Source organism: Poecilia reticulata, linkage group LG18 (assembly GCF_000633615.1).
Source record: "Poecilia reticulata strain Guanapo linkage group LG18, Guppy_female_1.0+MT, whole genome shotgun sequence".
NCBI lineage: Eukaryota > Metazoa > Chordata > Actinopteri > Cyprinodontiformes > Poeciliidae > Poecilia > Poecilia reticulata.
In genome coordinates, this window is record NC_024348.1 from 12,186,783 (window position 1) to 12,209,279 (window position 22,497).

The window sequence follows — 22,497 nt, forward strand, 5'->3', positions numbered from 1 at the left end:
GAAATGTACAGCTGGGTCACCAAAGCAGAAACGAGAATTTCCAATTTTGGTAAATTTACGGCAACATCTGAAATCTCTGACATGAATGAATTCATCATTGAGTTGAAAACTGAAGCAACCACAGAGCTGACCAAGTGGGAGACAAAGATCCTTGACAATCTGGAGAAATACTTTGAGCAGCCAGAAGGTCATGTTTATCTGGTTGAAGGATACAGAGAGGAATTCTCCAACAGCATAAAGAGTCTTAGACAACAAACTGAAAGATCAGTGTTCAACCAGGTCACTGCAGCAGCTGATATTAAAGAGGGATTGAAAGAACTTGACAAAATCAGGGCCAATTATACAGAAGTAATTGAGGAAGCAGTTTGTGCTTTAATTGATGAATGTCGTAACAAAAAAGTTGAAATGATGGACAGAGAGCTTGATGAAAGTTTTGATAAGATGTGGACTGAAACACTGAACACCTTGTCCTTCTCTAAACAGCAGACWTCARATATCTTCACCAGTGTKTCCYTTCAGTTGCRWACAAATCTTTCTCCCAAAGGAAGCCATGCATGTGAACTGCTGAGTGAAAAAGGCCTCCAAGACTGTGGACTGGAGCCTTTTACATACACATACAAGGGACACTTCAAAACTGCTTTAAGAGGACTCTTTACCTTGACAGATCTAATAAAAGCAAGACAAAAAATTGCTGACAGCATCATATCTGCTTGCAATGACTGCATTAGTGATAAAATCAAGAGAAAAACTAATTATCATGATACTTACATCCAGGAGATTCTTCACATCATTGATGAGAAGCTGAACAAAGCTGATGTTGACACTGACATTGAGTTTGAAGTGTCTCTGAAACAACACATCTGTGGATCTGCAGCCAGAAAGTTTCAGAAAATGCATGAAGATTTTATACAAGAAAATGATCCTTACTGGTGTCTGCAGAAAAACAAGAGAAAATTCTGCACAGATTTCAAAGATGTCTTCCATGAAAGAGATCAATGCCAGAAGAAAGCTGAAGAATTCACAAACCAAAGTTTGAAACCTGCTGTTGAAGATTTCATCTGTCGTTCTCTTGGTCTTGATATTGTTGATAAAATGCTGATAAGAGAGGAGTTCAGCACACGAATGTCCTTCCAGTATTCAATTTTATTGGATCTGATTTCAAAAAGTGACTTCAAATGCTTTCTGAGCTACATATGTTCATATGATGATTATGTAAAATCATGGATATCTGATAGAATTAGGCAGATTTTCTCCTCTGGGTCTACAGTTTGTGAGTTTGAGGACAAATATCTTAAGTGCTGTATCGACCACATAAATGCTGCCATTAATAAGGCAAAAGCGGAAAACACTATCAGTCTGAGGACATTTGTTGAAAATATCTGAACAGAACTTGGTGATAAACTGGTGATTTCCCAGGATTCTCTTGATGCCTTCATGGTTCTGAACAATGCTGACCAGAAACAGTTTGCTCACTGGCTCAATGGGTGTGTGGAGGAAATGACAGAAGCCCTCAGAGTTGAATTTAAAAACATCAAGTTTGACTCTAAACTCTCACATCTTTATGTAAAACCACAGAATGAACTTTTCACCAAAGTGGTCGGTTGTGGCAAACAGTGTCCATTCTGCAAAATACCCTGTGATGCAGGTGGAGAAGCCCACACTCAACACTTTGGTTCTCTGCATCGACCAGAGGGTTTAGGTCAGTTCAGATGGGAACACTCAAAAAAACTCATGACTGACATCTGTTCTTCTCTTGTCATCAGTGACATGCGTTTTCGCTGCAGTGCCACAAAGGGTGAATGGCATTATTACAAAAAATATAGGGAGATTTATCCAAACTGGAATATTGCTCCAGATGTGAGTCTTGAGGCATCAGATTATTGGAAATATGTGATGGCCACATACAATGAGGAATTTGCTCAAGAATATGATGCAGAGCCTGGAGACATTCCTGAAGCTTGGAAGAAAATTACAGAAAAACGTGCAAAGGAAAGTCTCAAGGAGTCGTTTAACATCAAGTGAAAACATAATTCATGTCTAGTTGTAAGAAAGTAAGTGGTTCTTGTATGTAGATCAGTTTTGCTTCTTTTTATTTTTATTTTTTTAAAGTCCACCTAATTTACACATTGAGCTCATCCCAGTAAAGACAAAATAAACTGCTTCAGCCTAATTTACTGTCTCTTATTTTTATTATGGATCATTTATTATTTTAGCATTGTATTGTTCTTTAACCTTTATTTGCATCTTGTCTGAAATTTAATAGACTTATTAAAAATGATCTGGATGTGCTACTATGTTGGATGAATGTTTGGAAAGTTTCAGTTTAAATTAATTGTACAATGTTGACGACTTAATCAAACCAACTCTGTCACTTGATGCTCTCTGAGTTTCCATAGAAATAAAATGTTTAATTAAATGACATGTTAAACTGAGCCTATGTTCACAGATTTATAAGTTGGGTTAAAATGAATTGCAATGTGATTTTATATCTGCCTACATGATCGGTGTATTTGATTATGTATTCCGATAGATAAACTGGGTGTGTTGCATACAAATGACCTTCAGATTAAAATTGTTGCGAGTCAGCACTCTAAAAAGAAAAAGTTGAACCAACTTAATTGAATTGCTTCTATGGGTAACAAGCAGTTCAATTAAGTTTATCAAACTTAATTTATTAAGTTTAACCAATTCAATATATTCTAATCATCCAACTCAATTTGTTAATTTTTTTAACAAATTTATTAAGTAGGTTTAAGATAACAGATTTAAGTCACTTTTACTCAAATTATTTAGTTTACTTCAAAGAAAATGGTAAATGGACTGAACTTACACAGCCCTTTTCCAGTCACTTTGACTACTCAAAGCACTTCACATTAGAGTCACATTCACACATATCCATATCGATATGTGGCAGGAGGGAGCTGGAATTGAACCTAGAACCTTCCGATCACAAGACGACTCTACCCACAGAGCCACAGTCGCTTACTGGGGAATCTGTCCCTGTAAGCTTGAGTCATGGTCAGAAGTGGGAAACATATATGGTATTGACCTTAATTATTTCAAGTAAAGTAAAACTAAAAAGTTCCTTTAAGAAAAAGATTTGTAACTTTTTAATTAGAGTATATATAGAGGACACTGTAAAAAGAGTTTTTCAAAATATTTAGTTTGGAACTACTTAAGTTTGAGTTGACTTTCTGTAGAATTAAGACAAAAATATTTTAAATGTTTATTAGAAGAAAGTTTAATACAAAATCTAGTATTAAACTTAATAAATTAAGTTTGATAAACTTAATCGAATTGCTTGTTACCTATGGAAGCAATTCAATTAAGTTGGTTCAACTATTTAGTGCAAGTTTTGAGTTAAATGAACACAAAAAAGTAAGTTGGCATAGCAAAAGCAATGCTCATTTGATTTTCTATATTCAATATTAGTTTTTTCCTTGTGTGTATTGTTTATATTGATATTTCTTTTCAACTTCTTAGGCTTTTCTTGGCTGCCTGTCATTGTTTTGATTTACCTCTACTGGTTTCAAATTCACCAATCACACATCTCGTTAATTTTGTTCATTGTTGGATTCGACTCCTGTTTCTGTTCTGGTTTTGCTCGTGGTTCCTCTTCAACATATTGTTCCACCACACACCTGCCTACATCCTCAAATGTGACGGATAAATCCAGTTCAACTTCCATAACTTGCTTTTTGTCATACACCTTTGTTGTACTCTGCTTTGAATGTTGTGCTAATTGTGTTGAATGTTGTTTTTTTGTCAACTAAATGAACAGAATATTATAGCAATTCATCCACTTCTTTCTGAACAAATGAGTTGCTCAATGTCAGCTCTGGTTAAAAGTAATTATTTTTAATAAATAGTAAGTAAAAGTCAATGATTTCTGGCATGTCTAATAAACCATATGTTTTGTGAGTCACTAGCCTCTTTCTAGTTTGTTTTAAAAGATCTGCAGCATTCACTTGAAACAATTTCATAGTGGTATTTGTTACATGTCTAATAAAGCAAAGCCAATCACACATCTAGTTAATTTTGTTCATTGTTGGATTCTACTCCTGTTTGCTCTATTCTATTTACAAAGCCACTAAAGAAAAAACAGTGTGTCAAGTTTTTCAGGTTTGGTTTGCTGTGCGATTCCCCACTTGAAAGGAATAGTTTCCACTGTGAAATTTGAACTGGATTTCATTCTGAGCCTTTACTGCTGTTGACTCATCTTTATTTTTTGTATGATGGTCCACATAGCAGATAGGTGAAAAACCTCAAAAGAAATAAAAACACATCCATTACATTCTGAAATTAACAAGATAAACACATTGTGAATAATCAGATTTTTACCCCCTTTAAACCAGTTATTTCAAAAGTATAATAAATAGAAAATATTTTATAGAAAAATTCAACAGCAATAAATAAATTAGAATTTTGTTAAATATTTTCACAAACATTCTGACCAACATTTTTTTTCTACTTTAACCATTAAACAAGTGTATTTTTTCTTCTTTTTTTCCTTTTTAACTAGCTTGACTTCAATAAGATTAAACAATTTGATACAACAATCAGAGTTCATTTGCTGCTCCAATGAAATTCAGCAATGAGCAGCAGCGTTATGAGGCTGACCGGCTGTCTTTCACAGTTTGTAGAGACTTTTAGACAGTTCTGAATTTACATGCTACCAGCACTGTTTGCTTTTCATGCTCTGAAACGGGAGTGACAGGTCAGTCACACCAAAAGTACCTTCACTCTGATTGCTAGGAGATTGAGTCCACCTGGTTCTCCTCACTAACGGGCAGAGAGGAGCTGCAGAAAGGTGCAGCAAAAGGTGAGTGGCAGAGGGGAGTGGTTACCTAGCAGTTCACCGGAACAATGTGCTTTCTGTTATACACTGAAAACCTGTAGTGTGGGAAAGTGAGCTACATATCGACAGACCTAAATCTCTGGCTGTGTATGGAAAACTGCTCTGACCTACAACTTCACTTACACCAAGTGTGAGCCCATGTGTCCAAAAAGAGAGAGACGCCTTGAAGATGTGTATAAACAGTCAAAACAAGAGTAGGAGAAATTACATTAGTTTAAATGGAAACTGCTCACCACAAAACACAAATTATTTATAAAACTTCAGTTTATAAATTAAAATACCAAAATTATATGCTTCAACATCAGCATATGCAAAAATACTCTTCAAACTATTTTAGTCTGAAACCCAGAAGACAAAACAACCCCTTTTCTCTCCTTTTATTTACCTTATTCCTAATAGGTCTCCCACAGAATATCTTAGGTTGTTAGACTGCTAATGGTGGATCTGTATGCCCAGTTTCTTGACACGTTCCAAAATACAGGTGATAAACTGTCATCTTACTTGGAACTACTTCAAGTAGCCTTAGCTCACACTGTAAAATGTGGTGGTGCCTCAAGCAATGACTGATAGACTTCTCATCACCCAGTTCTGTATGGTATGCTCTATGGTCAGTTATGTCCCACTAAGTACAAGAAAACAGCTAAGTTTAAGCAGTCTGCCACCGAGTCACAAATAATTTACCAAAAGGGTTAGTCGGCTCTAAATGCACAGCTGCTGTAGTATTTCAGATGTCAATGCAAATTGCCTTCTTGGTTGATAAGTGACCACTGTCACTGAGTCATTCTACAAACCAAATTTTCTAGATCAAGTTGGAACAAGCAGGCTCGATGTCCTGTATGGGATATTTTTAGATGTTAAGACCCCTGATTACTTACCTGGTCTTAGTGGTTATAAAGTGCTGTTGAATATTCTCGAACTAAGACACACACTACAGAGATGGAAACACTGGATTAGTTACCGGCTGTGGTGCCCTGCCCATAGAAGGATCTGCTAATGTTCACTGTACTGTATCTGATTGATTCTATTACATTTTAAGTAAAGTATCATCCAAACTCAACATCATAAGCAAATAATAAAACCATAGAAGTCTACTAAAAGCACAAAAAGAAACTTAATTGATCATAGAAAAATATTCTGTACCATGTTGGCCTCAGGAGACGATTTAATGCTAGGATATTGAAAATTTAAATATGTGGTTTCAACTATTTGTAGGTGAGATGTGAGACTAAAATAAAATAATTTTTACCTAGTCAAGTTTGTATTTTTTAGGTGAATTTATCTAGAATAGTTCTGCTTTCAGTTGTAGAGACCATCATATCGATGTGAACTTGTTTTGAAGTAAATATGTTGTCAGAGTAGTGAAAGTTATCAGCTAGTATACACAGTGCTGACTACAGCATTTTCAGAATGTCATGTTAGTGGATATTAATCTAATATTGTAACAGTTTGTTGGGAAGTTTTGTTCAGACTCACTATCACTGTTTCTCTGTGGAGGTGCTTTGGTTGAACCTGCTGGCTTTGATCAGATGATGTTGAGTCCCTAAAGATCATTTTCAAACAATTCTGAACACTGGATAGCACAAGAATATATGTTTGATGCTTCTGCACAAAATATTCAGTTTAATACAAAATCTAGTATTAAACTGTGCCTAGTCTGTTGTACAGGACTAGGCACAGCTGTATTTTATGCATACAGTATGTCGTTGGAGCGAGTCACTATGAGACTTTCAACAAATCTGTAAGCAACTGAGGTCATCGCCCAAATAAGTGAAGGAAGCCTGAACTTAAATACTTGGAAATGTAGAACATTCTTCATAACAATACAAAGTTAACAACAAGAACTTTTTAGAGCATAGTGTGCTCTAAATGTTGAGTAAATATTTAAAAAATCACTTTAGGTTCATGGAACTATGATCAAGTGATGCAAAGTGTCAAGTTCCCCACACTTAACACTTCTTTTTTATATATTAACATTTTTATTGAGAAAGCGCGTTACAATACAATTATATAATTATACTGATTATATTCACTTGATACTTCTAATTGGACATTACAGTATATTGTCCCATTTTTAAAACTCTGATTAAAGGAAAAAGGAATGAATACTTAAAAGATGCCTCAAAAACAGATGGAAGCCAATGCAAAAAAATGAGTTAGAACTTTAATGACAAAAGAAATTAATACTTGAAACATGAATTGTGAGAAAGACATTTTCCTTTCTGTCAAAACAAGTTATATAACATCTAAATAGTGTTTTGTGACATTTGAATGTACATAATACACATTACACCAATATCTACAGGCAAAGATTATTCTGACTTACAAAGTTGGATCACCAATAATTCACTATTAAAAGGTGTCCAACAAACCATTTGTTCATATGTTTTTCAGTTCAGTTTCAAGACTTCATGAAACCTCTTCAGAAGTTGATCATCGTCATCTTTGGCCAGCTGCTCTACAACGTGACGGACTCCGTTCTCCAAGGTAGAGTAGTAACGCTTCAGCTCCTTCAGCTCAGCTTCCATCCTTTTCTCGAGCTTCTCTTTATTCTCTCCAGCTTCTTTTAGCTGCTGCTCATACTCTTTCCTCACAGCTTCCACTTCCTCCTTCAGCCTTTTCTCATATAACTGTTTGAGTTCACGCTCTTTCTGATCCATCATCTCCGTTGCCTTTTCATACGTGTCATTAGAGTAAAACTTGCATCCGTTCTTCTGCACCATCTCCTCGACCTTCTCTAGCAGACCAAGAACTTGTCGACGATCGTTGGCTCTGAGGTTATTGAAGACATGGTATCTATTTCCAGTCTTCTCTAAGATCTCCTTCAATTCGGGTCCAGAATCCTTTAACATCTCGTCAAAGTCTGACTCAACCTTATCACCATGGGTGAAGAGGATCATGGAGTACTTCCAGGCTTCCTCTCCAAAGATTTCCTTCACCTTCATCACAGCATCCCTCTCCTCTCTAGAGAATGGTCCAATTCTGATCACCAGTAGAATGGCGTGGGGACCGGGAGCCGACATGTTAATGCATTTTGAGATTTCTCTCTTCACTATTTCCTCAGACTGAAACGTGTCAAAGAGGCCAGGTGTGTCGACAACAGAAACCATCCAGTTGAACACGTCTTCTCGTTGTTTGGAGCATTCAGCGGTCTCTAAAGAACAACAATTCAAATATACTTAGTGAAACTATGGTGAGATTTACAAAGCAGATGTTATGGCACACACACGCACACGCACACACACACACACACACACACACACACACACACACACAGAATTAAAGCAGTCTTTTTGATAGCCATGTGGCTTTTGATTATTTTTGAACAAATAACATTAATTAACAATTGAGGAGCAAGGGTTGCATATACCAAGAATGAGCTGTTTATTAAACACCGCAAATTAAAAATAATTTTGTGAAGAAAAGATAAATTAACCACAAGTAATGTAGATTTGTGGCCTGTTTATCTAAATAAAGCACTTGGAGAGTTTTGGTCTGTGTGTTTCAGAGTTTTACCTGAGGAGTGTTTGGTCGCTGCTCTGAAGGCTTCTCTTCCTAATATGGTGTTTCCACTGGAGCTCTTTCCTACACCAGTCTTCCCAACAAGCACCAGCCTTAAGTCAGGCCCTGGAACACAGAAAAAGAAATAAAAATTGATACAAGCAAGTGTCCAGCCCCGTCCAGGATGGACGTAGATCTGCAAGAGATAGGCAGTCTAAACAGGACTTTATGAATACTTTTTGTTCTCATTCTGAACTGTCTGTGCTGTGTGCTGGAGTCTCTATCGCTCACAGAGCCCAAAGTTTTCAATAGACAGTCGTCAAACTGTTCACCCCAGTTTAACGTCTGTCTGCTTGCTAAAAAATGAGCAATCCTCACTGATTGGGTGTTTTTGACAAGAAGCAGCACATTCTTGCAGACCACAATAGTAGCACAGGGAGAAGGTGCTTTTTTCTTATCCATCCAGGCAGCCTTCAGTACTGCATTGATATGTTTATATTTGTTTTGCTTTTAGAGAGAGGCAGAGCAAATATACAATAAGTCAATGGTTACCTTATGAGGCATGTCTGTCTAATTGCCTGTTAATGTTTAGATTTGCATCACTGATGTGCAGTCAGCAAATGTGCAGGAACAACATAATGCATACACAATGTAAAGTTTTGTCAATACCTTGACTGATTCAAAAATGCCACAAAGAATTACATTTATCAAAGTTAAAGTGAGCCTAACACTGAATAAGCTAGGCTTAATAACATGGTTGCTCATTAACTTTTTTTTTTTTTTTTTTACAATAATGCACTGAGACTTCAGTATTTTGCCCCAGGACACAAGAGGCTCAGACTGGCAAGCGAGTGATGCAAATGTTGCTTTTAATACAGGGACTATATAGAGCTGCATTATAATAATAAGCTTGATATGTATAACTGATTTCATAACACAAGTTTTAATTAGTTTGTAAGTTTTCAATCAAAGATTTCACATTTTGTTGCTTTAATGTTTTTAATCTTTAATGTTGCTTTTGTTTTTCAAATTACTGTTTAACTTCTTTCTCTAAATTTGCTTTGTAATTTTTGCTTAGTCCTTTTTATTCAGAGCTGCTGCAAAACACAGACTTATAATAAAGAAATAGCATTAACTGATTAATCTCTCAAAGTTTCCATTATATTATCGGAACCTTTGCTTCAGAACGATCTTTTAGGGACATCTGCTTGTTAGACTGGCAGAATGGAAAGGATTATGATTTTTAAAAGATATTGGCAAAATACTTGTTGTAGGACTTTAATTTTAAAAAGACATGTTTTAAAATTATGGGAAAGTTGTTTGACATGATTTGAACCCAGATTTTCATGAAGACAAACACACATTGGTAATGAGACAGAAATCTCACTTTTAGGTTCTATGCTTTTTTTTCTGCCCCGTCCTTTCTCTGCTCCTGCACGGAGACAAGAATAAATATATGTTATTAATGCACGATAGAATAACTCTTATACATCACATCAGAGGCGAACAATTACCCAATAAACTGTATTTAAGACAGTTGTGACCACTGAATAATGAAAGTGAAAAGAACACTGAATAAAAACTGCGTGACAAATAGTTTGTTGAAAAGGACTATTTATTCACAAATGGCTCTAAAACTTAAGCATTCTATGATTAATTGTTCTATAAATGAACAGATTTATGGCTACAAATCCGATGGGAAAACCCGTTTAAGTACTGCGCCATGTTTTACTAAATGTTTTACATACAAACTCATAAAAACCTTAAGCAAACTCACCAGCTTCTCCGCTTTCTGCCATCCCGATTATCTGAGTCAACTTATGATCCTATAATTTAAAGTGCCGCATTGAATTATCAAAAAGTTAGAACTTCAAAATGTGACCGAATCTTGCAAATCATGAGGCCCGTAACACAATTTTCATCCAGCTACACCTTCAAAATAAAACATTTCTGCTATTATTTAACCCTTGTATGTCGAAATGGGGTCCAACTGACCCCACCCACCTAAAACTTGTATCATTTTCCATAGTCCTCTACGTTTGCCTCAGTCCTCGCACGCACAAGGGTTAAAGCAAAAATGCGATGCATCTTGTTCACACATCGCATGAACGAGACCTTTATTCAGTTTAGTTCATCTCCATGATTGCAGGATTCACATCTAAATCCTTTTCCCTTTAATGTGGGTTACTAACCGTGTTTACATAATTAATAGCTGAGCAAACTTCTTCTTCCACTCCTTATTGTGCATTTTAATTATTCAAACTGAAATGTGGCTATAATCTATAGTTATCAAATAAGATAATTATGGTTAGAATAAATATTTTGCCCATTAAATCTTTATATGATTATATTCAATCATTATTGTCAGATTAAAACTCTGCTGTGCTTTTATTTTGAAAACGTGCTTCTGGACGACTTGTCAGGAAACGGCTACACCCTAAAACCGTTAGACGCAGCAGCGCAACACTGAACGTAAACGAAAGTAACGGAACTTAGAATATTCAGTCTCGACACTTAATTCTCGTTTCTTCCAGTGAAAATGAACTTTCTTCCGAAGAGGTGAGTCTAGCTGGCTAGCTAGCTGTCAGTTGGGAAAATATACATATTTTCTGACACTAACGTTTCGTACTTGTTTATATAAAAAGGCCACCGAGGAGCAGACAGGACGAAGGATGGTGGATGGTAGGTCCAGCTTCTAATTACATGTATTCATCTGGAGGCCTCAGTGTGGCGTGCTGTGCGGAGCAGTAAGTAATGTACCGTTAGCTTTTCACGTTTTGATCGGAGCATTGACCGTTTTTTTCTCCATTGGTCAAAGAGTTGTTTTTTCCACACTTAAAAGTTACATTTGTTTAAACGAGGAGACGTAAAGTCGTAGGCCACATGTGTGGAACTGGAGTTAAGCAACTTTCAGCTGCTTCTCTGTAAGCGCACCTGAATCACACAAGTTAGGACACTAGCAGAATCCTGGAGGAGGGGATTCAGTCTTTCCATTCAGGTGTTTTAAACTTGGGGAAACAAAACAAAAAGTATTCAGGACACCAGCCCTCCAGGATTGGAGTTTGATACCCCTATGGGCAGGGGTGAAAACAGTTTTAAATTCTTTGTGTGTGTGTGTGTATATATATATATATATATATATATATATATATATATCACTGAAGAAGATCTACCTATAAATCATTACTGTTTAAACTTTACCTTTAATAACATAAAGTTATCTAATTTTTAAAGTGCAATCAGTAATACTTTTATAACAAATTTATATCAGTAATGTTTCTTGGTTAATGTCAAGTTGTCATAGCAAAGACATTTGGAATAATGTCAACTTTGTATTAAAAGTGTCATAATTTACCGAATGACACTTTGTGACAACAGTCATAAATATGCACGAAGACTTATTCATGTTCATGACAGGTGTTTAGTCATGTTTATGAAAGTGTCATGACAGTCTTATTCACCCCCCTTCAAATAAAGTGTTACCGAAGAGACTTTTATGGTGACAAACCCCTGCAGTACAGCAGCAAGTTCTTAATATGTATTACAAATCAAGCATTTATTATGCAGACTAATACTATCGATCAATTCTCCAACTCATGCCTTGCCACTGGGCGGGCGGGGCCGTGTGTCTGAGTGAGATGCTTTTATATCCGAACACAGGGCTGAGTGATGAAAAGCTGTACTGTTTTAAACCAATAGGAGAATCCAACCAACTGGCTAAGGACTGTTTGACCGAAAGAAGCCAGCAGTGAGAGGGCTTAGGCCAAATAATATGGATTTAAACAAATTTACATTAAATTTGAGCAGAAACATAAAGATAGAACCGTAAACATACAATTTTGCTACTTTTACTAGATAGATGTATAAAGTTAGACTATAATAATTTATAATTCTTATAGTACAAGTTTTCCTTTCCAGGAATCCAAGCTCAACTTTTGCATCACCTCTTTAAAGCCAATAACAAGCAAGAGAGATAGAGTGGTCTCAAATGCCAGAAAGGGAATAAGTAACTTAATTTTATTTTTAAATAGGCACATTAGAAATTAGAAATTATTCTTACTAAATATTGTGCACATTTACAGTAACTGCAACTCCAAGATACCAGAGGCTCACTTTTTAGTAGCTGGAATAATGAAAACCAGAAAATGAAAAATATTTTAAATGTATTTTTGGTGACCATAAGTTGCTTCTCATTTTGATATTTTATGTAGTTACTGTTATGTATGAACTGTGTATCTTCAATCTCAGTTCTGAAAATGTAGTAATTCTTTCTGTTGCATTTCACAGATTTCTAATGTTCCATCATGGATGATCATCTCTCCATCGTCCTTCTGGGAAAATCTGGAGTTGGTAAAAGTGCTTCAGCAAACACCATTTTAGGACGAGCAGCGTTTGAATCCAGAGCATCATTTGGACCAGTCACCAAACATGTCACAATGGAAACAGGAACAGTGTTTGGGAAACATGTGACAGTCATTGACACCCCAGATATTTCAGGATCAGAGGAGCAGATTAAAAACTTCTGTCAATATTTCCTCCAGGAGTCCATGCCTTCCCTTTTCCTACTGGCTTTTAAAATTGATCGATTCACTGAAGAAGATCAGAAAACTGTAGAGGCAACAACCAGAGTTCTTGGGTCTCAGAGGATGAAAAACTGTTACCTGCTCTTCACAGGTGGAGATACTTTAAGGACATCATTGTCAAATTACATTTCAAACTATAAATCAAGTTTACTTCCAGACGTAGTCAGAAGATTTTCATGGAGGATTCATCTTTTCAACAATAAAGATGAGGGATGGGAACAGGTCAGAGAGCTGCTGTTGAAGTCTGGACACATCAGAAGAGGTAAAAAGTCTGATTACCGTATTTTCCGCACTATAAGACGCACCAAAAACCTTCAATTTCCTCAAAAGCCGACAGTGCGTCTTATAATATATATAATATAATTATATACGGACAAATATTGAGCCACAACAGGTCTAGCTACTACGGTAAGCAGCCACCAACTTCATTTTCGCCCGTAGAAGAAGAAGCGTGCGGTGCATGGTGGGATAGTTGTCAGAACGCTGGTTTGTTAATAAAGTTTGACTGACCTATCTACCTACCAACCTGATAATCAGGTCATCTGCAGGTCATTTAGCACCACATTCTCCACCAACATGCTGTGCGCGAATGGAGAASGGYGACCATCGTCCGACCACGCCCCGGCCCAGTCGCGGAAGGCTCTCCTCGCCGACCGGACTCGGACTGTTTTGTTGACATTACCTTTAGTGCAGCTCCATCTAGTGGGTGCATAACATAACTCCAGCCTCTACTGTAGTGTCTATTCTATGCGCCTTATAATGCGGTGCGCCTAATATATGAAAAAAGTTTTAAAATAGGCCATTCATTGAAGGTGCACCTTATAATCCGGTGCGTCTTACAGTGGGGAAAATATGATACTGTCGTACCTTTAACTGTTCTAACACATTATACCCCAAAAGAACCAAAACATAAGATGGATAGACTTACTGAATACAAATTAAAATAATAAAGGTTATCAAATAAAATGTATATTTTTCAATTGAAAGCCATAATTTGACTATTTATTTATTAATAATAATAATAATAATAATACATTTTATTTCAAAGGCGCCTTTCTGGCACTCAAGGACACCGTACAAGAGTAAAAAAATAGTGACAGAAACAAATAAAATATAACAATTAAAAATAGATAGAAATAAATAAAACAAAACAATGTATYTATATAAAATCTATGTAAAATCAGGCAAACCAATTGTGTCATGTGGAAAAGGCAGATCTAAAAAGGTGTGTTTTGAGTTCGGTTTTAAAATTTGATAATGACTTTATGTTTCTAAGGTATGGTGGTAATGAGTTCCATAGTTGGGGAGCAGAGCGACTGAAAGCTCTGCTCCCCATGGTGGTGAGACGGGCAGAGGGGACAGTGAAATGGATTGAGGAGGATGATCTGAGGGAGCGAGAGGGAATGGCAATATGAATAAGATTTGAAAGATATGGTGGGGAGAGATTGTAAAGGGCCTTGAAAGTGTACAGAAGAATTTTGTATTCTATGCGGAACTTGGTGGGCAGCCAATGGAGTCTTTGCAGGACAGGAGTGATGTGGTGCATGGATGGGGTTTTGGTAATGATACGGGCAGCTGAATTCTGGACCARTTGGAGCTTATGAAGAGATTTCTGGGTGAGACCAAACAGAAGGGAGTTGCAATAGTCATGGCGTGATGTCACAAGACAGTGAACAAGAATGGCAGTGGAATGGGGAGTAAGGGAGGGGCGGAGGCGATTTAATACAAATTGTATTAAACAGAATTTAATACAATTTGATGACAATAGACTGAACCCATGACGAGTTTTTTTTTGCCATACTGACCACTCCAAGCACTTTTTACACTTGAGCCTCATTTTAACCGGTTTTACTTGCCCTCATATGAAAACAGTGTATAAGAAAACCAGAACGTAGGAGTTTCAACACTGCTCCTGGTGATCCTGAAAGAGCTCAAGTTTCAATGCCCCCACTTACTAATTTGCATCCAACGTTGACGCAGTCAGATAGGTCAGTCAAACTTTATTAACAAACCAGCGTTCTGACAACTATCCCAGCATGCACCGCGCGCTTCTTCTTCTACGGGCGAAAATAAAGTCGGAGGCTGCTTACCGTAGTAGCTAGACCTGTTGTGGCTCAACGCAGTAGGGCTGGGTACATATAACCCAGCCCTACTGCCATTTTATTTGTGTGAACAAACAATTAAATTCCCATAACCTTTTCTCTTTGTAGTTTAGTATTATGTTGTGTTATTAAGATTAATGGTCCCATAAATACTCATTTAAATTTACGGTTAATTGAATTATACATAATTTTCTGATCATGTTAAACTATAGCTTGCTTATCTGAGTCAACTGACTGTTGAAATATGACAGATTGTGACGCATAATGAAACCATTATAAATGAACGACCTGCTTTTGGAGCACATTGGTAGAAGTCCCATAATATTTACATTGAGTAAACCATGAAGGGGCACATACCAGCAACTACTGAGTACATCAACTTTATATTGAACTCAGTCTTATAATTCTAGATCTTGATTCTTGATTAATATGAACTTTTCAAATTCATGTTCATGTTTTTTCCAGAACTTTTCTAGAACTATGTATTTGTATGCTGTTTTAAGATCTTGTTCAATGTGCTCCCTTTTTAAATTTGAGCCCCTGTCCCTCCAAAAGTCTCTAAACGGTCCTGGCAAAGTCCAAAACCCGAAACGCTCAGAGCTATTGGAGGCTCTACTAGAGTGAGCCTTTCCCCATCGCACCTAGACTGGATCTGATTGCATCCCAGAGGCCCAGGAGTTTCACTAAGACGCAAATAAAAAATATAGTCATAGTTCGTCAGAAGATAAACTGTTGTGACTTTTGTTTATTTATCGCATATATGGATGATAACTTCTGGATCTTGCTGTTGAAGCAGTTTTCAAATTAATTTAGAGATTATTAAGCTATATTTTCATTTGAACTTAAAATTTTTATGTTCTTTTTTTTTTTACAAAACATTTGATTTTACTTATTTATTTCAATGTTTTTATTTTTGAGCACATAATTTAACTTAACCAATTTTCACATTTTCCTCAGGTTTTTTGAGTCTTAAGTTATCTTGACGGCACAACGCATATTAGGGACACTGTTAATATAAAAAAGGAGTATATTGCCACCAAAGTTTTCTAGAAAAAAACATAAAATTGAGATTTTCAATTTCTGAGTTTTAAGTAAAAAATTTTCAACTGTTCAAATTCATGTTTTTTCTAGAACTTTTCATCTCAGAATTTCTGAGTTTTTTGGCAGACATATACTCTTCCTTTTTTCTCTAATTACAATGGCTCTAATAACCTGTCGAATGATGGTAAAAGGCCTATCGGGAGCCTTTAATTTTACTGTAGTTGCAGTTTGATCCGTTCCATTAATTACTGGCCTGTTCAGAATATTTTATGTGCAGGTTTGCGTGCAAATAATAAATAAAACTTGCAATTATCACATAATGCTGTAATTATATTCTGTTTTGTTGGCTAACCATACATGGATAGGATTTTCAAATAAAACAAAAGCCAGGTCAGTTTGGTAAACCTGACCAAGCCAGGTCTTATAATCCGGTGCGTCTTACAGTGGGGAAGACGCACCGGCCTTGTGCCCATTAATATAGAAATGGGCACAAGGCCAATTTGGACTTGTACCCAAATTGGCCTTTTTTGGACACAAGGTCAAAAAGGTTAAGAATTCTTGTAATAAAGGCCACTACTGCCTAAAAAATTTGTTAGAAAACATACAGAGATTTTAAAACTGGTTTAAATGATTGATCGTGAGAGCATGAACAAAATAACTTTACAGTGTTTTGAAAAAAAGGAAGCTTGTGCACAAAACCAATTTCAAGCAAACCCACAAGACCAGCACTGGACGAAAAGTGGGATTTTTGACCCTGTATTCTGACGCAAAGGCAGCTAGTCAGCGACAGATATCGACAGTCTACATTTTCACTCACAGGAGTCGAAATCTGTCGATTGCGGAATCCTTGGAGGGGGGAGTGGCGGTGCGGGGGAGCGAGAGGTGTTAACGACTTTACTTAGCATACGAATATGCAAAGCATATGCAAAGGCGCTTCAGCAGACTCACGTGGATTCTCAGTCATTGGATGAAAAACAGTAACATCAGAGTTCATCATTGACATGTGATTGGTTGGTTGATGTGTGCCCATTGGATAGCACTTAAGTCTTTATAAATAAACCCCGCCCCAATCATTAAAATTTTTAATGCTGTATTTTAAAAAATCTAAATAAAAAATAAATGCTGTATTAAAATATATTCATTTGATATTGCTTATATGCAACATGTTCACATATGAGGAACATAAAAGAGAGAAGTTTTTTTTTCTTTATTTCATTTTTTTTTTTTTACTGTTTACACACAAAATAAGACAAATGCTTGTCCATTTCTGGACCATCTGGCAGTGTTTTTTTGTCCAAACATGATCAAACATTATGCTGTGTTCAGGACAGGCCCAACATCTCTCCTGTAGCGTGGACCTGACATCTCTTCCTGTAATGTAGTCTTGATGTCACTGAGCTTCTGGTTGGAGGAACTTGGGGTCCATCCTGACACCGCCTCATAGCTGCCATCCTCCCAGAATGCCACCTCCTCTGCTGCCAGTACTCTCTGCCTTCCTCCATCAGCTGTTAAYACAGRACAGACARTCATTATGAGCTACAGGCATCTTTTAGTCATTATGAAACTACAGTGAAATTGTTTGGCAACTTCCAGCTTAGTATGCACACATAAGACATTAAAACTAACAAACAAACAAAAAAAAACACATTAATACATTCTTACAAAAAATAAAAACTTTAATGAAAAAGAGAAAACCCTTGGAAACAATTGGAAGAAAAGAATTAAAAGTAGTTAGTAATAAATAGTAAAACATAGTTCAACAAACTCTGAGGCAGATAATTTGCTTTGATGGATTTGAATAAATCACAGTATTTTAATCATTCAAGGAATTGTGACATCTCTAGCTTAGTAATAAATCTTACCTGCTTCTTTCTTTAGCTACATTCGGATGACTGGCAGTAGGTCCTGGATGCAGCTGGAAAACATTTTTGTGCATTGTCAATACTTAGCATAATTACATTATATACATAAACAATATTGAAGCATAAAATATCAACATTCTAAAATAGTAGATACTCACACACAGTTGCATCTCTGTCCTCATCACGGACATCAGAACGTTCCTTAAGAGTCTGATTGACACAAATGTGACTCATTCTGTGGAGTCTGCGGAAATAAATGTAAAATTAAAAAATATTGTAGCAAATATATCGCTTTCTCAAAAATACATAAGTAAATAATAAGTTAAAATTATTCTCAACCAACCATTGTACAGTCGGGAATCAACGCAGTGATTATACATACCGGCTTCATGACTTTGTCATCATATCCGTCCTCCGTCCGCCATTTTGTAGATCTTTACTGCGTTCCACACTCTGCCCTGCTGTACTGCGTTATAACAAAATAAATAAAATAACGGGAAAATCAGTTTTCCTTACAAATATGCGAGTGTTCACTATTCACTAAATGTGAAATCATAACTTACTGAATTTCTCTTCGTCCTGGTGGACTCCGTAAGAGCTCCTCGGCACCGTGGTCTGAGGTCTGGCTGAGGTCTGAGGTCTGGAAAAAATGGTTTTTTCAGACCATTTTTCAGGTCTGAAAAAACCAAAGAAGATACGAATATTTTTAAGAGTTCAGAACATCACTTGTAATAGAGATTACAATACAAAATCTCACCCTACACTTGTTTCGGCATTTAGAAAACGACAGACCGCTTTCTGTAAGAAACAAACAAAGCAATTCGCCTTGCTATACGTGCTATTTATAAAAGCTTTCTTACCGTGAGTTCAGCCTTGTTGGACCGCAGCGGTGTCATCTGTTGTTTTCCGCTGGAACATTGCTTAATATCAAAACGATACTGAAAAGGTAACTCCGTGAAATAGGACTTTTTCCACCATTTCACACAACGCACGGGTATTTTCTTTCATGTTGGGTGTAGGCAGTTAGCACTCGTTACCACCAGTGCAAATCTAAGTTCAAAGTTTAATGGCGGCTGCTTGACCGACTTTGAAAGCGCATTACTGCCATCAATTGGACTGGAGCGTTAAATGCAAGTTGACAGAAAAAAAGACATTCTAAAAGTTATTTTTTCAACAGTATATTTTATTTTTATTATAATTAATTGCTAAAATGTTTTTAAATGTATAGATGTTTATTTACTCAATTCTACTTTGAGCTGTCCCCTTTTTAGTTTGTACAGAATATGATTCACAATCCATGAGTTATATTTAATGCTTAACTAACAAAACTTTGAAAAAAAAATACAAATGTTTATACTCTATCAGAAGGTATCACAAACTTTCAACCATTTTGTTCTTCAATTTAAACTTGAGAGTTAAGCAACTGAATACTGAAAAATCTGTAGTTTCTTAAGTCCTGTATTGTGATGTGGAATGACCACTACCACTCCAATATAGCATGACTCTGGGTCTTTAAAGCAATCAGTGAACATTAACATTAGTTTGAATATTATTCACAAAAATACTTTATGTACAATCTACCACTCTGGAACATGGTTTTTATTATTATTTTTGATTAAGTTGTGCAATTCCTCCCATCACAAGATAAATCTTCAAATAGGAGGAATGTCAAAGTAAGATCACATTTCACAAAAGTCTATTGTATGTAATCATGCATATTTTTCTTTTACATCATTAATTCAACCAAAACTAAGTTTTTCAGTGCTCCTAACACGCATGTAATATATATTTTAATGGATAAGATGGATTGTTTTAATATTCTTTCTCCAAACATACTTCTTTATGGTGAACAGAAATGAAAAAGGATTAGCTACAAAATGAGCGCCTGTTGAGCACCGAGTCAAAAGGCGGTGCTCAACAGTTGATTTGCATTTGAATGGCACTCAGCAAGTTCATTTAAATACGAAAACCTCTGCTAGGCACAAGGGGAGGGAGGTGATAGGGGAACACAGACACACAGCGTTTTTGACCATTTTTGGCAGTGTTCGTCTCTGACAAAAACCTCTTGCCGAAAGCCCTCAATCTCCATGCGCACGGCAGAACAAGGTGTCAATAGCTGTTGAAAATCCCATTTTTCGTCCTGTGCAGCGAATGTGATAAATGGCAGAGGCAGGAAGCAACTATCACAACAAGTAAATAGAAATCTTTCAGGCAGATTTCCATAGTTAAAATCACAGTAACAAAGGACAATGATAATCTGAAAAACAAATGTCAAAAATAACAACTTAGAATAATAGACGGGCAAATATTACTGCAGGACTAAAAAAATCCCAGGGCTACATTGTTAATACGTCTATTTTATAGTTTTTCTTCATAGTATATAATCTAAAAAAAAAATTTAATGTTATCTAAAGCATTTTATGTAAATTTTTTCCATCATAATTTAAAAACACTATTTTTAGATTTACCTTAAAAACATTACAGCCTGTTTGTATTCCACAGGAACTGACCTTGGGAAGCTTTTGGAGGACCTGGATCTGGGATTGGATCAGTTCTACAAGGAGAAACTATCACTCAGCAAGATACTGGAGATCAATGAGAAAACCATCAATGATGAGCCTCCAAAGTGTAAATCTGATCTTCCATGGTATTTTTTCAAGAAACTGATTATGTTGAATGTAACATCTAGAAAGATAAAATGCACCTCAGATTCTAACAGTGATGATTTGTTAACCGATGAGTTTGATTTTAATGATCTATTTGCCTGTCAAAACATCATTGACTCTCTAAATCCTCTTGATTTAATCACTGCTCTCTTCCTGTGTTCTGATGGGTTTGTTCGTCAAGAGTTAGCTCTAAAAATGTCCATGTGTCAGTTCTCTGTTCCTCTGCTGCTTCCTAACTGTGATACACAGCAGTGCACCCTSATGCTGTGGGCCATGAGAGACATTRTTAAGRAGTACAGACCTYCARRWCWTTCAGAATCAAAAGGCTTCATMRAAGAAAGAATAGTTCTTTCTGAACTTCCAATGATCTCATTTGTGAGAYTGGGTGAGKGCTCYCTGTCCAAATCAGAGATCCTYAATAAACTTTTAAACAACCCARATGACACCTTTGTTCACCAYAACMTGGAGTGTGGAGACRTTCAGAGAAGAATATCCAATGGACTGACTGAAATGACCTGGTACCTTCCCTGTGGAAACAAAAACATGGACATCKTCAGTGAACCAGTTGCTATAGCTAACCTTCGTGGAGACATTGCTTCATTTGAAACACAATTCTSCTTTTTGTGTCAGACATCTGCTGCAGTTTTTGTTTTCTTTGACCARCTGRACTCTGASWRYAAACTGCTGAYKAACARAAACCACAAAGYTCAGATYTTCTTRGTKGGAAACCARCARAGYRARARCYTTASWSYWGATWSWSTWAARAAAMTKGCAACCASTCTGGSCTTGACDAAAAACAACATYVTHATAAARWCAAAACARACAAATGATGCAGAYTTTGTCAAWYYWTTSAGRAAAAKWRTSAGYRRWGTASTTRMYAACCCACAGWKGAAGATRTCWRTAGARCAGATGRCWGATGTTGCWMAWRAAYTGGRAATYMHAGTTGATGAAGAYTCTCYRGAGTGYCARGHYGGAAAGAWRAAWGCAKATRMMATYACTGCAGAGATTSAAGACAYAYTKAAATACAAAGAARAWCARYTTCCTTTRCARGGYVAAATATGGAARGAAYTGACTTKCTTGGAAAAGRAAGAATTTCGTCTTCGDAAAGTTGGTTCWGAAAAYATAGAARAHTAYAARWGCAAWCTTMARARRVARAGARAAGARCWGMGKAAAARRCAGAAYDHTYATGCAATGTCMARWGYAATGWYATGCTTCATTAGTGCMAYATCCAGCHMRSRWWDAGARAGGYGYTAYTTYYTRAAATGGATGARWATRAAYCTTGACAAYYWGTCTCGWAYAAAACTWTYWRRYYTSAGRGADMTKTACAARRARAARTGCARRRAHTCWGARAACAAACAGGAGATCAAARAAATTGACCAACAACTTTCCAGCAGCTCACTGGGAGTTGAGCACTTCTTCCGTGAAATGGGTCAGATCTACGAAGCTTCTCTTTACCTTCCAGAAACWGATCYATCWCGTCAACAACTGCARCATCTGCCCAAACTCTGTGCTCAGTTGTTGCTGGATGGATTTCCTCTTGAGCTTRTAGATGGAGATGCTTCCAACATTCCTCTCAGATGGGTGAGTGATGTTCTCTCTCAGCTCAATGACTTGGTGTCTCCAAAGAACAAGATCCTGGTCRTCACAGTTCTTGGAGTTCAGAGCACAGGGAAGTCCACTCTCCTTAACACCATGTTTGGAGTCCAGTTTGCAGTCAGCAGTGGTCGATGCACTAGAGGTGCCTTCATGCTGCTCATTAAAGTCAATGAAGACTTCAAGAAAGTTCTAAACTGTGACTTCATGGTGATCATCGACACTGAAGGCTTAAAGTCACCAGAGCTAGCACAGCTGGACAACAGCTATGAGCATGACAATGAGCTGGCAACA

General features: G+C 36.5%; 3 protein-coding genes and 1 long non-coding RNA gene across 5 annotated transcripts in view; 2 read left to right on the forward strand and 2 right to left on the reverse strand.

The window, feature by feature from the left end:
- Nucleotides 1–1,699, forward strand: part of LOC103480628 (up-regulator of cell proliferation-like) — a 16,571-nt gene extending 14,872 nt beyond the window's left edge. The window contains exon 6 of the mRNA XM_017310325.1: nt 1,615–1,699. Coding sequence (XP_017165814.1) covers nt 1,615–1,699 — 85 coding nt within the window. The remainder of the gene's footprint in view (nt 1–1,614) is intronic.
- Nucleotides 1,700–6,855: 5,156 nt separating this feature from the next.
- Nucleotides 6,856–10,261, reverse strand: LOC103480629 (GTPase IMAP family member 7-like). 2 transcript variants are annotated; one of them, XM_017310541.1, is made up of 4 exons: nt 10,134–10,261; nt 9,744–9,788; nt 8,372–8,482; nt 6,856–8,009 (listed from the first exon to the last, which is right to left on the reverse strand). In XM_017310541.1, exons 1-4 carry the CDS (start codon nt 10,153–10,155, stop codon nt 7,246–7,248), a joined length of 942 nt encoding a protein of 313 aa, XP_017166030.1. In that variant the 5' UTR covers nt 10,156–10,261; the 3' UTR covers nt 6,856–7,245. The 2 variants fall into 2 exon arrangements, with proteins under 2 accessions (XP_017166030.1, XP_008433875.1); XM_008435653.2 differs by lacking the exon at nt 9,744–9,788.
- A 550-nt stretch (nt 10,262–10,811) lies between these two features.
- On the forward strand, nt 10,812–22,491 carry LOC108167174 (interferon-induced very large GTPase 1-like; the record flags this gene model as incomplete). Its single annotated transcript, XM_017310326.1, has 5 exons — nt 10,812–10,915; nt 11,002–11,103; nt 12,644–13,201; nt 20,447–21,330; nt 21,970–22,491. Coding segments are annotated over exons 3-5 (1,947 nt in total), but the record flags the coding sequence as incomplete, so codon positions are not given.
- LOC103480577 (uncharacterized) lies at nt 17,958–18,365 on the reverse strand. The gene is made up of 3 exons (XR_536119.2): nt 18,327–18,365; nt 18,103–18,188; nt 17,958–17,997 (listed from the first exon to the last, which is right to left on the reverse strand). It is a non-coding gene; the product is annotated as an uncharacterized LOC103480577 (long non-coding RNA).
- Nucleotides 22,492–22,497: the final 6 nt, after the last annotated feature.

Bases quoted from the DNA above. Each gene is read 5' to 3' on its own strand.
- LOC103480629 (XM_017310541.1), bottom strand. From the start codon at position 10,155: ATGGCAGAAAGCGGAGAAGCTG. The intron at 9,789-10,133 runs GTGAGTTTGCTT...GTCTCCGTGCAG, and splicing joins GGCAGAAAGCGGAGAAGCTG to GAGCAGAGAAAGGACGGGGC. The intron at 8,483-9,743 runs GTGAGATTTCTG...TCTGTGTTCCAG, and splicing joins AAAAAGCATAGAACCTAAAA to GGCCTGACTTAAGGCTGGTG.